Raw genomic sequence first — 13,599 nt, forward strand, 5'->3', positions numbered from 1 at the left:
TATATAACATTGTCACTGGATATTGTGGTTTGGGTTTTTTTTTAAGAGGCAAACCGCCAAAACAACATGCTGTTTTAAGCACCTTTTCTAAAAAGAACACTTGTTATTATACAGACTAAAATTAAAGGACAGCTAATAGAGTTTCAAGTTTTAAGAAACATTTTTATAAAGGAGGGGAAAGAAAGAACTATTCACAGATTCGACAGAGTTGGAAGGGACTTCTAGAGATCATCTAGTCCAACTACCCTGCTAAGCAAGATTGCCCAGAGCACATTGCTCAGGACTGCATCAAGGCGGGTCTTGAAAATCTCCAGAGAAGGGGACTCCACAACCTCCCTGGGCAGCCTGTTCCAAGGCTCTGGCACCCTCACTGTGAAGAAGTTTCTCCTCATATTTGAGTGGAACCTCTTATGTTCCAACTTGTGCCTGTTGCCCCTCTTCCTCTCACTGGCAACCACTGAAAAGAGTCTGGCTCCATCATCCTTCAACCCGCCCCTTCGGAACTTGTAAACATAGATGAAGTCTCTATGAGATAGGTCTCTGAGGTCTCTGAGATATTGTAGCAAAACATTTCAAATTTCATTTGGATAAAAACAAAATGAGAAATTGTTAAAATCAGAGAAGAATAAAACACTCAAGGGCCACAGTCTAAGTCATGATTGGTACAAGAATTTAGTTGCTGTTTGACTCAGAATATTTTTACACTTGTATTTCTGTAAACTGGCGTATAAACACTATTTATGATAGGTATGTCACTGTGTATGATGAAATGACTGGCTTGGTAGGTGGGAGGAGAGCAGTGGATACCATCAAGGCCTTTGGTAAGGTTTCTGGCATTGTGGAGTCTCCCTCCTTGGAGACATTTAAAAATTATCTGGACATGGTCCTTGGAAACTGGCTCTGGGTCCCTTCCAACCTCATTGATTCTATCATACTCAAGACATTTTTTATACTCCAAAGCAGAAGATGGGCAAAAAATTCATGTTTGAAAGTAACATTTAGCTTTCCTTTCTTTCCTACTGAACGAAAGCTTCCATTTACATTTGATACCAACAGACAACATCTCAGTCTTCTCACTACCTGGGAAGACAGAGAACGTATTCATTTGCACGCTGGCTACCTGCCAGTAAATATTTGTCTTTAAACAATTTGAGGAAATCTCTGTGTCACAGATCCTGAATCTTTTGGGGGACTTTAGACTCCCTGACATCTGCTGAAAGGGTAACACATCAGAACACAAGCGATCTATGAGATTTCTGGAGATCATGAGAAAGTCTTGATACAGATACTGGATGGAGCATCCAAGAGTGACATACAACTGGATCTGCTGTTCATAAACTGGGAATAACTGGCCGGACATGTGATAACCAGTGACAGCCTTCACTGCTTTGATCATGAAATAGAGAAGTTCAAGATCCTGAGGGGAGTGAGGAAGGAGAGTAACAGAGGTACAGATCCTAGTCCTCAGGAGACCAGACTTCACCTTATTTGGGGAACTGGTAGGTGGGATCCCATGGCAGACAGCTCCAAAGAGCAAAGGAGCTCAGGAAGGCTGGCAGGTTTGTAAAGTCAGCACTCTCCAAGCACACGGATAGTCCATCTCAACACACAGAAAAATAAGCCAACATATAATAAGACTAGCTTGACTCTTGGAGCATGTTAGCATGCACATGGACGAGGAGGCAGTGACTGAGAAACAGTCAGCATAGATTTACCACAGTTAAATCATATTTGGACTACCAGATTGCCTTTTATGCATCTGCGGATGAGGAGAGTGCCATGGAGAGCATTTACCTTGAAATTAGAAAGGCTTTTGCCAATGTCTTACACAATATTTTTGTATCAAAAGTAAGAAGTGATCATCTGGATTGAAGGACAACTCGCTGCACAAAAAACTGGTTGGACTGATCAGGCTCGGAGAATAGTGGTGAAAAGGAAATACTCTGTCTGGAGGCTCTCCCCCATTTAAAATCTTTATCTGTGACTTGGAGGTGGCAGAGTCCATGCTCAAGTCTGAATAACACAACACACTTTGGGGAAGCAGCCAATGCCTGTTCTTCTAGCCCCGCTAGGGAGGGTAACAGGAACCTCAAGAAATTCAACACTGACAAATGCAGTCCCATCCCTGGGAAGGGAGGCTAGGGACCAGCTGCGCAAGAAAGGATGAAGAAGATCTGTTGGACATTAGGCTAAACATCAGCCAGCAAGTGAGCCTGGCAGCAAACGAGGTCAACAGCATCCTGGGCTCTCTGAAAGCAGCCTAGCCACACGTCAATCAAAAACATTATCCTCTTCTACTCGGCACTCATTATATACTCAATATACTGGAGCGTATAATACAATACTGGGTATACTCAATCTTAACTCAGGGTATGATATCAGATTAAAAGCTAGACTTTTGTAAGGCCTTTGATATGGTCCCCCCAACATTCTTACCACTAAATTGCAGAGGCACAGATTTGACAGATGGACTGGTAGATGGATAAGGACAGGTGGCCAAGAAGGCCACCAGCATCCTGGCCTGTATCAGGAAGAGTGTGGCCAGCAGGACTGGGGCAGTGACCATCCCCCTGTACCTGACACTAGTGAGGCCACCCCTCAAGGACTAGGTCCAGTTTTGGGCCCCTCACGACAGGGAAGACCTTGAGGGGCTGGAGTGTGTCCAGAGAAGGGCAACGGAGCTGGTGAGGGGTCTGGAGCACAAGTCTTGTGAGGAGCGGCTGAGGGAGCTGGGGGTGTTCAGCCTGGAGAAAAGGAGGCCGAGGGGAGACCTTCTCGCTCTCTACAACTCCCTGAAAGGAGGGTGTAGCCAGGGGGGGTCAGTCTCTTCTCCCAAGGAACAGGTGATGGGAGGAGGAAACGGCCTCAACTTGTGCCAGGGGAAGTTTAGGATGGATACTGGGAACAATTTCTTCCCCAAAAGGGTTGTGAAGCCTTGGAAGAGGCTGCCCAGGGCAGTAGTGGAGTCACCATCCCTGGAGGTATTTCAAAGTGGGACAGATGCAGTGCTGAGGGACGTGGGTTTGGGCAGTATTGGGTTGATGATTGGACTAGATGATCTGAAAGGTCCCTTCCAACCAAAACAATTCCATGATTCTATGAATACAAAATTTATTTTACCATCCTTCAGCAAAATTGACATTAATGGAACAAAAAAGCCTATAAACCAAAACCATTCATCAAAATTAATATGCCCTATCACAATGAAGCTGACATGGGCACCCGTTTCTGGAAAAGCCTGCAGTCACGTAATATTACCACCCTTGCCTTCATCCTAGCTTTTCCACATCTTCCCTGTGTTCTTTTCACCTGTCACCATAGATCATACATGCATGAACATGAAGCATGAGAACCATACAGGTAACAAGTTCTGCTCACTCTGTCTCAAGGCCAGAACACCAACCACTGCTTCGTATCATAACAGAACACTGTGCAGGCAGGGCCTGTGATGCACAACCCAGTCTTTTTAGTAATTCCAGATGGTTTACAGTATGTATTTCTGTCAGTCTGTTCACTGTCCGAGATTCAAACAGTTTCTTTTCTCCTTTATAACTAAATTCTACTTTTATCACTGGAAAGAACTATGTAGTATTTTTGAAGATCTTGGCGTGAAAAGCATAATGAACCATCATGGACACATTTATTATCTAAAAATAGGCAAGAATAATTCTTAAATATTTAAGAACATTCAAATAAGTAAGGGAATCATATCACCTTCAGTCTCCTGTCTTTCCAAGTTTTCTGTGGGTAGGAGTGAAGTCCTGCTCTGATCTTCCTGATTTATTATTTTTTCCTGTGAAGTTGTTTCATCCTGTTTAAACATAGGACAGAGTGGAGAAAGATAAATTCCAGTACAGTTTATACATATACATTAGTCTTTGATCTTTCAGTCAAGCTTTTAACAAACCAATTGGCAACTTTTAAATTACCCAAATTGACTCCTATTTCTTTTCAGGCTTCCATAGTCATAACACATCTGCCCATCAGCTGAGAGAACCCATATGGGCCTTTCTCACGCAATACATCATAAAAATGGAATTCCAAACATTTCATTCTGTATCAATTTGTCAACATATGGGAGAATTTCAGGAAACTTGCATGGAAAGACCATACCTGTTTCTTCAACAGCTCCTTCTGACAGCAGAGAAATTCTTCAGATTTCTGTACAAGTTCATCTAAGAGAGGGGATAAAAGGGAGTTGAGGTGTGCTCTTGCCTTTTTTGCTAAAATATATCCAGTTTACACATACGCACAACACTATATGTGCTAAGTCCCTTATGTCTCAGTCACTGCTTCTGTTTTGGGCCATAAAGAAGCTGAAAGAAAATCAATTTGAAGTAATAGCTTGATCCAAGATCAACGTTATTAGCTCTAATACAGGACTACAGAGAAAATGGGACAGTTTGCTTTCCTTAGTTGTTTTACTTAAATTTCAGTAGAAACTCAGACTCTGGAGAATTTGGCACATCTAAAAAGAACTTACAGAAGTTGGTGGAAAAAATCCAACAGGTTATTAAAATTAATTTAAAAATACGGCTGGGTGAAAAAAATCCATAGTCCTCAGTAGACTATAGGCTGGGATAGTACACAAGGAAAGCACCGTACGTGCTGCCCTACTGGTATGCTCCTCCTCTTGCAACTGGCTTTGGTCACTGCCAAAAACAGAAAGGTGGGATCACACTAGAGAGACCTTTAGTTTGATACAGTGCAACCACCCCTATGTTCCCATGCAATTAGCAACTGTTATAACCAAGAGTTTCTTATAAGCTATTATCAAACCAAAGCCAAACAGAAAGCAGCCCAGTGATCCTTAGGATCTCAAGAACCTGCTTCACCAAACTGCTGTTCTTGCTCACCCTGCAGCTTCTGTACCATAGCACTGTTTTCAGCAGATACCACCGACAGCCTGTCAACGTCCTGTTTCAGCTGATCATTCTCGGCTACAAGGGCAGCATGGCTGGAGCGCAGCTCTTGCTCAGCTGCCTTGAGACAATTCATCTGCAGGTTTTTCTCCTCCATCTCCATCCTTTGGTCCTGCTCCAGGTCTTTATACTTCACCTCTAATTCAGCATGTGCTCTTCTTGCCTCTTCCAGCTGTTCTGAGAGACACTGCACCTCCTCCTGCAAGCGATGGGAGGAGAGCTTCCTCTCAGCCAGTTCCAGCTCCATCTTTTCTCTGAGATCTCGAGACTCTTGTCTCTCTGCATCTAGAACATCTCTCAGAGAGCTTAGATCTGCTTCCATCTTCTGGCACTGATCTAGGAGTGTCTGTAAAAGGGTATGGAAATGAATTTAAATCTCAAGTAGTTCAACACATTGCCAAAACAAAGTACCTGAATTATATTTTAAAACTGCCATTAAATAATTTTCAAATATCTAAGTAGCACAAAGGAGGAAATAAATGTGGCAGAAATCTCAATTTGTTAGAATGAAACTGCCCTACTATTTGCAAATTGCAAGAAAGCAATACTGGGAGAAACAAGAACTCTCAATTTTGGTAAAGAAAAGATAAGTCTTAATTTAGAGCAGGGGAATGTAGAGGAAAGAAACAATGGAACAGTTGCTGTGAGTTCTCTTTTAGAGGAAAGAAAGCTTCCCGAAAAGGAGAGGAAGGACTACAACAGAAGAGGGGGAACTCAGCAATTATAAAGCACAGTTGAAAACCAGAACAAAAGTGTGTATGTGAAAAGGGGATCAAAAATGCTGACACAGAACTGAAGGTACCAGAGTGCTCCACACGGTGCCCACTGCTTCAAGAAAGATCCCAGAAAGGTGGTCAACACTGACCAGAGATTTAAGACAACCAAGGAACAGGAACAGAAACAGACCCAACACTTGCCAGAATTCCTTTTGTCAAACTTCCTCCTTCTGGAGCTGGGGATGGCCAGCACAGCCAGTTTCAGGAGGAGGGCAACAAGGAGCTCCCTTTACTTTATGGGTAGGAAGGGAAACTTCAGCCACGTGGTGTCAAGATTATGTGTCTACCAAGATCTCTCTCTGACCATATAACGTGCACGAAGGGAGTAAAAGCCACAGAGGAGTCGTCAGGGGACCCCAACAACCATGCCATGAAGATACTCATAGCTTCTGAGCTACTGACAAAGGCCCCACCCACCCATCCCCTCCTTACACATGAGTAAGGCAATAAGCAAAGCATGAAAAGGTACCTGGTTTTGTTGTTCAGCGGCATGTAATTCATGCTGCAGCAGTTCTACCACCTGAGTTCGTCCCAACAGAGCTGCTTCCTGCTCCTCCAGCTTTCTCTGGAGTGTACGCAGGTTCTGCGAGAGAGAGAGAGGGCTACACCAGGATCTGGGGGCTAACGTAAGCAGGCTAGATTTCCTGGTTTCATCCACACACCTAGTTTTCACAACACAGTTACTTCAATAGCCTGGACAACTTCATTTTTGTTGACACTTTTTCTGGAGCTCTGATGCAGTAGGAAGAACTCCCCATTGTTTTACAAAGATCAAACTGGAGCACAATAATTTAATACTTCTTTTTAACTGTTCTTTCTTTCTAATTTCTTGCTGATAGCAAATCAGCAGACTGAAGCTAGGACTCAAAGTTCAAAGTAGCATCCCAAAACCAACCCAAACCAATCAAATCATATCTCTTCTCAGCCATTCTGAGCTACTTTGATGCTCTTTTAACGTGTGTCCAGACTGGTAAAATTTCTTTTTCTTTCTCCTCCCATAATGATATTATTATATCAAATATACCTGCTGCATCTCTGCTTCCAGATCTGATTGGGCCACCATCGTGAGCAATTCAGCTTGGTGCTGGTGAACCTGCTCTTCTAGGAGAGCTTCCTTCTCCCGAATCACTTCCTGCAGGGAACTCAGCTGAAAAAATAAGCCACAAAATAAATAAAAAGCCCAAAAGAAGGTTACGAGCTCGACAGACATGCAGGCTTACTTTCAACACGCACTACCATGTTATGTGCATGATGAGGTCTTCAGCTTGATAATCCTATATGTCACCTTGGTCAAATGGTGTCTTTACCCTACTAATACGTATATATTAACTGATAAAATTTCAGATCCCAGAAAGCAAAACATGTAAAATTTAATCTAAAAATACGCAGAATGATAAAAGATATGATTACAAGTTCATAAAATTTCTGGGTTTTTGTTTGTGTAGGATGCAGTCCAATTCACAGATCATAAGCTAAACCTGCAATTCAGAGTGTTAATAAAAACCTTTCCATACAACAGCTGGCAGAGAAAAGCCCAAATTCTGACTTGGAGGAAGGGACACCCTGTCCAGGCTTTCCTCAGAGAGCCATCAGTCCCACTGCCCGCGTGTGAAACCATGAAGATAACTTAACAGTGCAGCACCACCAGGAGCGGTGAGTACCTTGGGGCACAGGATGTCTTATGGGACACGGATGAAGAACATTTTGGGATTGCAAAAGATTTATGGAATGTTTAGAGGAGAAACGAAAGGCAGGGAAATAGATGTACCTGGGTGATTTGGGGAGGAACAAAAAATGAAAAAATATATGGTTAGGGAATTCAAAAAGGCCAGTTGTGTAAACAGGGGCTGTTCCATGTGCTTGTCTGGCCATGCCCTGCCCCGATCAGCAGCTGTCCTTATTCTTACCAAATACCATTTCTAACTGTCATTGATAGATCTGCACCAGCAGCTGGAGGGGAGCTGTGAGCCCTGGGGCTTTGCATCCCACATGCTGGCAAGCGGGGACACTTGAATCCAGGGGCCAGTTACTGGGCAAACTGAGTGTCTAAGCACAGCTGATAGTGAGTCCACAACGTACATTGCATATATTCTCACTGTTCTCTCATCTGAGTTGCCGCAGAGGGGAACCAGGTGAGGCTGCTGGCACTGCCTGTGTGTACACGACTGCTGGGTGCCTCTGTCTGTGTTATCCAGCTGGTCAGTGTCAGTCAGTGTTTAAGAGGGATTTGGACAATGCCCTTATTAGCATGGTTTAACTTTTGGTCAGACCTGAATGGGTTAGGCAGTTGGACAGGATGATCGTTGTAGGTCCCTCCCAGCTGAACTACTCTATTCTATCATGCTGGTGTGAGTGGTGGGATGGGAAACACAGACACACAGACTAATGAATAGAAAAAGAATTCTGTACCTGTGTGGCATACTTGATTTCAGCATCTTTCCGATACACTTCTGCCAGAGTCAGCTGTTCCTTCAGATCCTGAACAGTCTTCTCTCGCTCCCTGAGCTGCTCTCTCAGTACTTCAGCTTCCTCTCTGTGCCCTTCACTTGTATTTTGGTTATTCTGACATTGCAAGAGGAAAGAAGTGGGAAGAAAAGAAACAGGAGAAAGTGATTAGTATTACTGGTCAATTAAAAAAAAATAAAAATAGAATGCTACTGCACTCTTGATTCCTAAGCAGATGCTTATTTCTACCGCATCTCTTAATTTCTTAACTTTACATTTTCTTTGTTTCTTTAATTGAAGTTGTCCTACATTAAGTAACTATTTTCCCTATTTCTGTGTAGATACGTACAACATGTCTTTATTTGGGAAGTGTCAAATCTCTTTGGAATGGCTAATTATCCATGGATGTTTACCATATATTTTATTCAATAACATGATTTACCTCTAGTTTAATGATAGGACCACCTTGATTTGTGAGGCTTTTTAATTTAACAGATTTCTCTAATACCAGAAATTAAACATTTTTTTAATTAGCAATAGAAGAATATTCTCTGCATGCCAAAGCGGCAGACATTAAATATTCCAGATTACAGAAAATGCCCATGGAAATCTCTTTAGACTAAAGGGATTTATAGCAATGAACCTGTTAGGAATAAGCAAAGGGAACTTGCAATCAATTGTCAGTTCTACTCCACTCTCAGGCACTAAAACCTTCTGTTTACAACTATGAAATTTAAACTCAGACAACATTTCGCATAAAACATGCTTAGGTTATGTCTACTCAGACATACTACACCTGCACTCTTTTCTAGCCTCTCAAAGACCATCTGTATGGCTGGCAATCCTGTAATGCCACAGTTGTACATCTACTTAACACAGAGCTGCACAATAGGTCCAGCATATCAACACTGTCACCAAGAAGCCGGAAAAATACTTCTATTGTTATCATCTCAGCACTTCCAACTACTCCAAGCACTTCGTGCTGGGGACTTTTGATTGAATATATAAAACATTCTCTTTCCTTTTCCTTGTACAGGTATTGGATTAAAGATCACCAATAACAAATGAAGTCTAGAGAATATTTATCTCTGAAATTTTAAACCCATTCTGAAAAATTTATGAAGGCCTTTAGAAGGACCTATACGTCAGTGTAGTAAGAATCAATAAGAAGCTACTGTTCCTCAAAAGATGTGTCACCTACACAGAAGGTCTTTGGAAGCAGGTAAAATAGAGAAGGAAAGCTTTAATTGCTCATCTTAGAAGTAGAACAGGGAGTAAAAATGAAACAGCACACGTGCAAGAAGCTTTATGAAGCCAGGGATATATATATAATTTATAAGTTTGAGGCAAACCAGTTGCTGGGGGAGAAAGATTAATTAGTCTGTTTACTTGGGATTAGCTTTTAGGATTGATATTTAGTGCCAGATTTGGAAAAGCTTTGAATAATGTGCTTGCTCCACTAGATGGAGAACCCCAATTAAGGATAGTAGCACAGCTACAAAGTTCCCAGAGCTCAAGCTTTCAAATATCTTGTTTTCCAAACTGTATAAACTCTTATATCTGAGCATAAACTTTAAAAGTGGGTAAACATAAACTAAGAGGAGCCTCAATTTTCTGTATACAAATACCAACTACTTAATACGAAGATATAGACTGATATTTTCACTGCAATGGAGGGGAGACTCTGACCCAGGTTGGCCAGAGAAGCTGTGGCTGCCCCATCCCTGGAGGGGTTCAAGGGCAGGTTGGAGGGGGCTTGGAGCAACCTGGGCTGGTGGGAGGTGTCCCTGCCTGTGGGAGAACTAGGGGTTAACAGGATTGTGGAAGAAGCAGAGACCAGAAGAAGCAGCAGGAACAATGGCAGAAGATGGCCCATAAGCATCTCCAGATGAGCTGTAAACAATGCCTGGCCCCCTGACTGATGGAGGGAAATTCCACCCCCTGGCAGTCGGGGGTTGCAGGGGTGTGTCGGTTGGGAAAGAAGATCCACTGGTACCATACGAGCTGCCTGTTGGTTATAATAAACGATTCTGGTTGCATCACCGACCGGGGTCCGTGCCTTCATACGCTACACCTGCCCAGGGCAGGGGGTGGCACTGGGGGGGCTTTAAGGTCCCTTCCAACCCAAACCATTCTCTGATTCTATGATATTTTGATTCTCCTGAAAGTGAGGCACTCTGTTAAAAGCCCAGAAAGTAATAGCACCAATCAGATATTTAAAATACAGCCTTCCCATGGGGTATCATGGAGAGAAGAAAAACATCTTTGCTCTATTTATCCCTCGTGATTTCCAAAAGGAATCACGAACATTCAATACCTCAGCACAACATGCAACCTCAACTTAAATTTTCCGTCTTTAAATGACAGGTTATCTGTTTAGGAAATACCATAATTACTCAAGACAGCATCTACTTAGGGAAATAATTCTGAATAAAGGAATTGTGTAGCTTCTCAGTAAGTCTAACCTTACAAGAAAGTATCTAGAAAGTGCTTTCTAGGTCAAATACATAATATTGCAGGTAACTGCTCTAACATAATTTCTCTTAAATTATGCTCTAACCCAAAACCAACAAGGCTCTGGTCTGCATCATTTCCACTGGAGACTGTATTAAGACCTTGCTCCTCTAGTTAGAAGGTAATTTTTCTTAATGGCTAATTTCCACCCATCTATTCACCTGTCAGTACTGTCCCTGCCCTTTAACAGTTTTCCTACTTTCTCGGTGCTTACCTTCCTCACACAGAGAAATGGTGTTTCCTCTCTGCTGTTGGTCAATGCCTAGTAAAAGGACCCAAGCTATTTTGAGTGTCTAGTAAAAGTAGCTACTAATATGGCGGGAGAATGGAAATTCCTTTTCTGCTCTCAGAATTTATCTTTCCTAATTCCAAGTCAACAGAATGTGACAACAGTCAGCTTGAAGCCTTGCCACTCTCAGTACAACAGTCAGAAGGATAACTGTTTGCCTTAAATAAAAGGGAACAGGACTCATTTTAAAATCTGTATCGCACTGATTAACTGATGATAAGCTTTCTCTCATTTTGCCTTCAACTGATACATTCAAATTTTGAAGCAAGAACACTCATTAGTCCATAACAGCAAGTCTACCCAAAATAATGTAACAGCACACAGGCTACACATGCTACAGATGAATAAGCTAAAAAAGAAGTCTCAGCAGCAGGACAGCAAGGTGAAGTGACATTGCTAAGTAGCCTCTGGGGCCTTCACTGTCCTCTGTAGCTGGGGGATTTCTGTCACGGTCTTGCAGTACACAGTAGTAGGATATCACAACTACTCGATCTTGCACTCACTACATTTTGATTTATTTTTCTATTATGTCAATCCTCAAGATCATCCAGTTCTTCCTGTATGAAAACTAAATGCTGCTTTGCATTGAGAAAGATTCTCAAGATTGTACTGTAAAGTGAATTACAGTATTATTTAGAATTACAGTAATATATTATAGTATAATTCTATGATTTTATGATGCCACCAATCAAAAATAGTAAGCAGAAGTCACGCAACCAATCTCTACGCCATTAGTAGTTACTTCTCACCTGACAGCTCTCACCCACCATTTAATGCTTGCTATAATATTTTAATCTTTTTTTTCAGTGTTTCAAATAACCCTTATCTTCTCTGGTTTAATGAGCATTATCTGATGTCCTGCAATGTGTTTGGACTGCTATCACATTTCCCTTGTTTAATATTAATAATTTTTTAAAGAAAACTATGTGGTCAGCAGAACAATTAAGTTTTTAAAAATTACGAGCTCCGATGGGAGTTTCTATCTAGTAGCTAATAGCTGCTTTAATGTCTTGGTACAGCACACTTTCGCCTTGTTTTTTACCTAGCTTTACACAATTATGGCTTGTTAACCATAAAACTTTGTGGTAGCACAGGAAGCTACACGGATGGGCTTTAGAATTTTTTTAAAAACACCTTTAAATTACTGCCTTTCAATTGTAATGACCTCCTTGCCTCGTTGATCTTGTATTTCAGCCAACTTTCCCTCTCCTTTGCTGTACTTGCATGACTGATAACATTTTGAAACTTACAGCTCAGGCAGATGTGTGATTTCCACAGGAAAGAACTTGGCTGCAACAGATCACTGAAGGTACACAAAGGGAAACCAGCCCATACCCTCAATGAGATGGCGGTGTGCCTCCCAGGGGCAGCTGTGGTACAAGGAAGCTGGACAGACTGGATTCCTCCAGCATAGACATCCTTGCTGGAACTATGAACCTTCTGCTAACAAGAGATGGGACCTGCTAGCTCACTGGGACCTGAAACTTAGGGTCGCATCAGACTATCAGCAGAGGCTAACATCTCTTAAGTAGCCCTGTTCTCCCCACCTTGGGATCGACTTGCTCTTCTGACAAGGTCTGCGCAGGCAACGGTGATCCTTTCTCTGTCAGCTCCTCAATACGTTTGTTCAGAGTTGCCAGCTTGGCTTTGGCCTGAAGTTTAAGCTTCATCAGTTTAGCATCTGCGGCCTCTCGCTCTTCCTGTAAACGAAGGACACAAACTGAGTGCACTTAAAATTGTAGTGCTATCACCCAGAAAGCACCGCTTGGAAAATTCACATAATTTGTCGGTCTGCTGTTCTTTGTCCAACCCTGCCTCCCCAGTTACAGTGCTAATTTAAACACATTCAGGAAACAAATTTGCTCTGAAACATTACACACAGCAAATAGTTCGCTTCTGCTCTAGTACTGTCTCTCAAGGGACAGATTGCTCAAGGGATGTCTCCTAGCAGTCAGCACAAACTCAGTTTGACTTCCTCTGCTGTATGCAGCCCCTCAACACTGTCCCAGGTAACTGCACTTTCATGTCACGCCTCAGGGTAAGCAGTATGTATCTTTGGTCACATGCCATAAAACCACTGGAATTCTGGGTGACTGCAGCACAGCCTACTTTGCCTCAAATACTCTGTAGTGGGGAAAGAAATAATCACACAAAAGATACTAGTGTTTATCAGAGCCACCAGGAATCTGCACAAGCCTTGATTTGCTCTGAGACAAAATGCTATATAACTTGGATGTAACTCTAGAAGGAATTACCCCTAAGCAAAACGAACAGAAGCTATCCTACATCTCCTGGGTTATGGTCCGTTCTTTGGATTCTAATAGTTCTCTGGAACTGATGCATTTAATAGTGAAGGAGTCTCAAACATTCAAAAGAAACCAGACTCTGTCCTGCACAGAAAGCTGAAACAGCATTCTACTCTTGCTCCCAGGTCCCCAGTAAAAGAAATGATACCTTGAGTGCAGTTTCTTTTTGTTGGAGCAGGGCATCCTTCTCTCGGATCAAATCCTTCAGCTGAACAACAAGTTTTTCTGTTTGGGCTAGGCGCTCCAACAGGTCCTCAGGTGCCTCCTCCATGCTTTCTGCTTCTGGCTCTAGAGCTTGTACCTGAAACAGTGAAACGAGTGTTATGGAGGAAAAAAGTCTAAGCAGA

General features: G+C 42.3%; 1 protein-coding gene across 4 annotated transcripts in view; it reads right to left on the reverse strand.

The window, feature by feature from the left end:
* Positions 1-13,599, reverse strand: part of GOLGB1 (golgin B1) — a 49,575-nt gene that overhangs the window by 29,606 nt on the left and 6,370 nt on the right. For all 4 annotated transcript variants that reach the window (XR_001414097.1, XM_014961860.1, XM_014961858.1 and 1 more), the window contains exons 4-11: positions 13,401-13,553; positions 12,494-12,646; positions 8,108-8,260; positions 6,723-6,845; positions 6,168-6,281; positions 4,857-5,268; positions 4,114-4,175; positions 3,715-3,811 (exon numbers count right to left, since the gene is read on the reverse strand). Coding sequence is in view for 3 of the 4 variants with exons in the window: in XM_014961860.1 (XP_014817346.1) it covers positions 3,715-3,811; positions 4,114-4,175; positions 4,857-5,268; positions 6,168-6,281; positions 6,723-6,845; positions 8,108-8,260; positions 12,494-12,646; positions 13,401-13,553 (1,267 nt within the window). In the remaining variant the exon portion in view is untranslated. The remainder of the gene's footprint in view (positions 1-3,714; positions 3,812-4,113; positions 4,176-4,856; positions 5,269-6,167; positions 6,282-6,722; positions 6,846-8,107; positions 8,261-12,493; positions 12,647-13,400; positions 13,554-13,599) is intronic.

This window comes from Calidris pugnax, unplaced genomic scaffold (genome assembly GCF_001431845.1).
Source record: "Calidris pugnax isolate Ruff unplaced genomic scaffold, ASM143184v1 scaffold993, whole genome shotgun sequence".
NCBI lineage: Eukaryota > Metazoa > Chordata > Aves > Charadriiformes > Scolopacidae > Calidris > Calidris pugnax.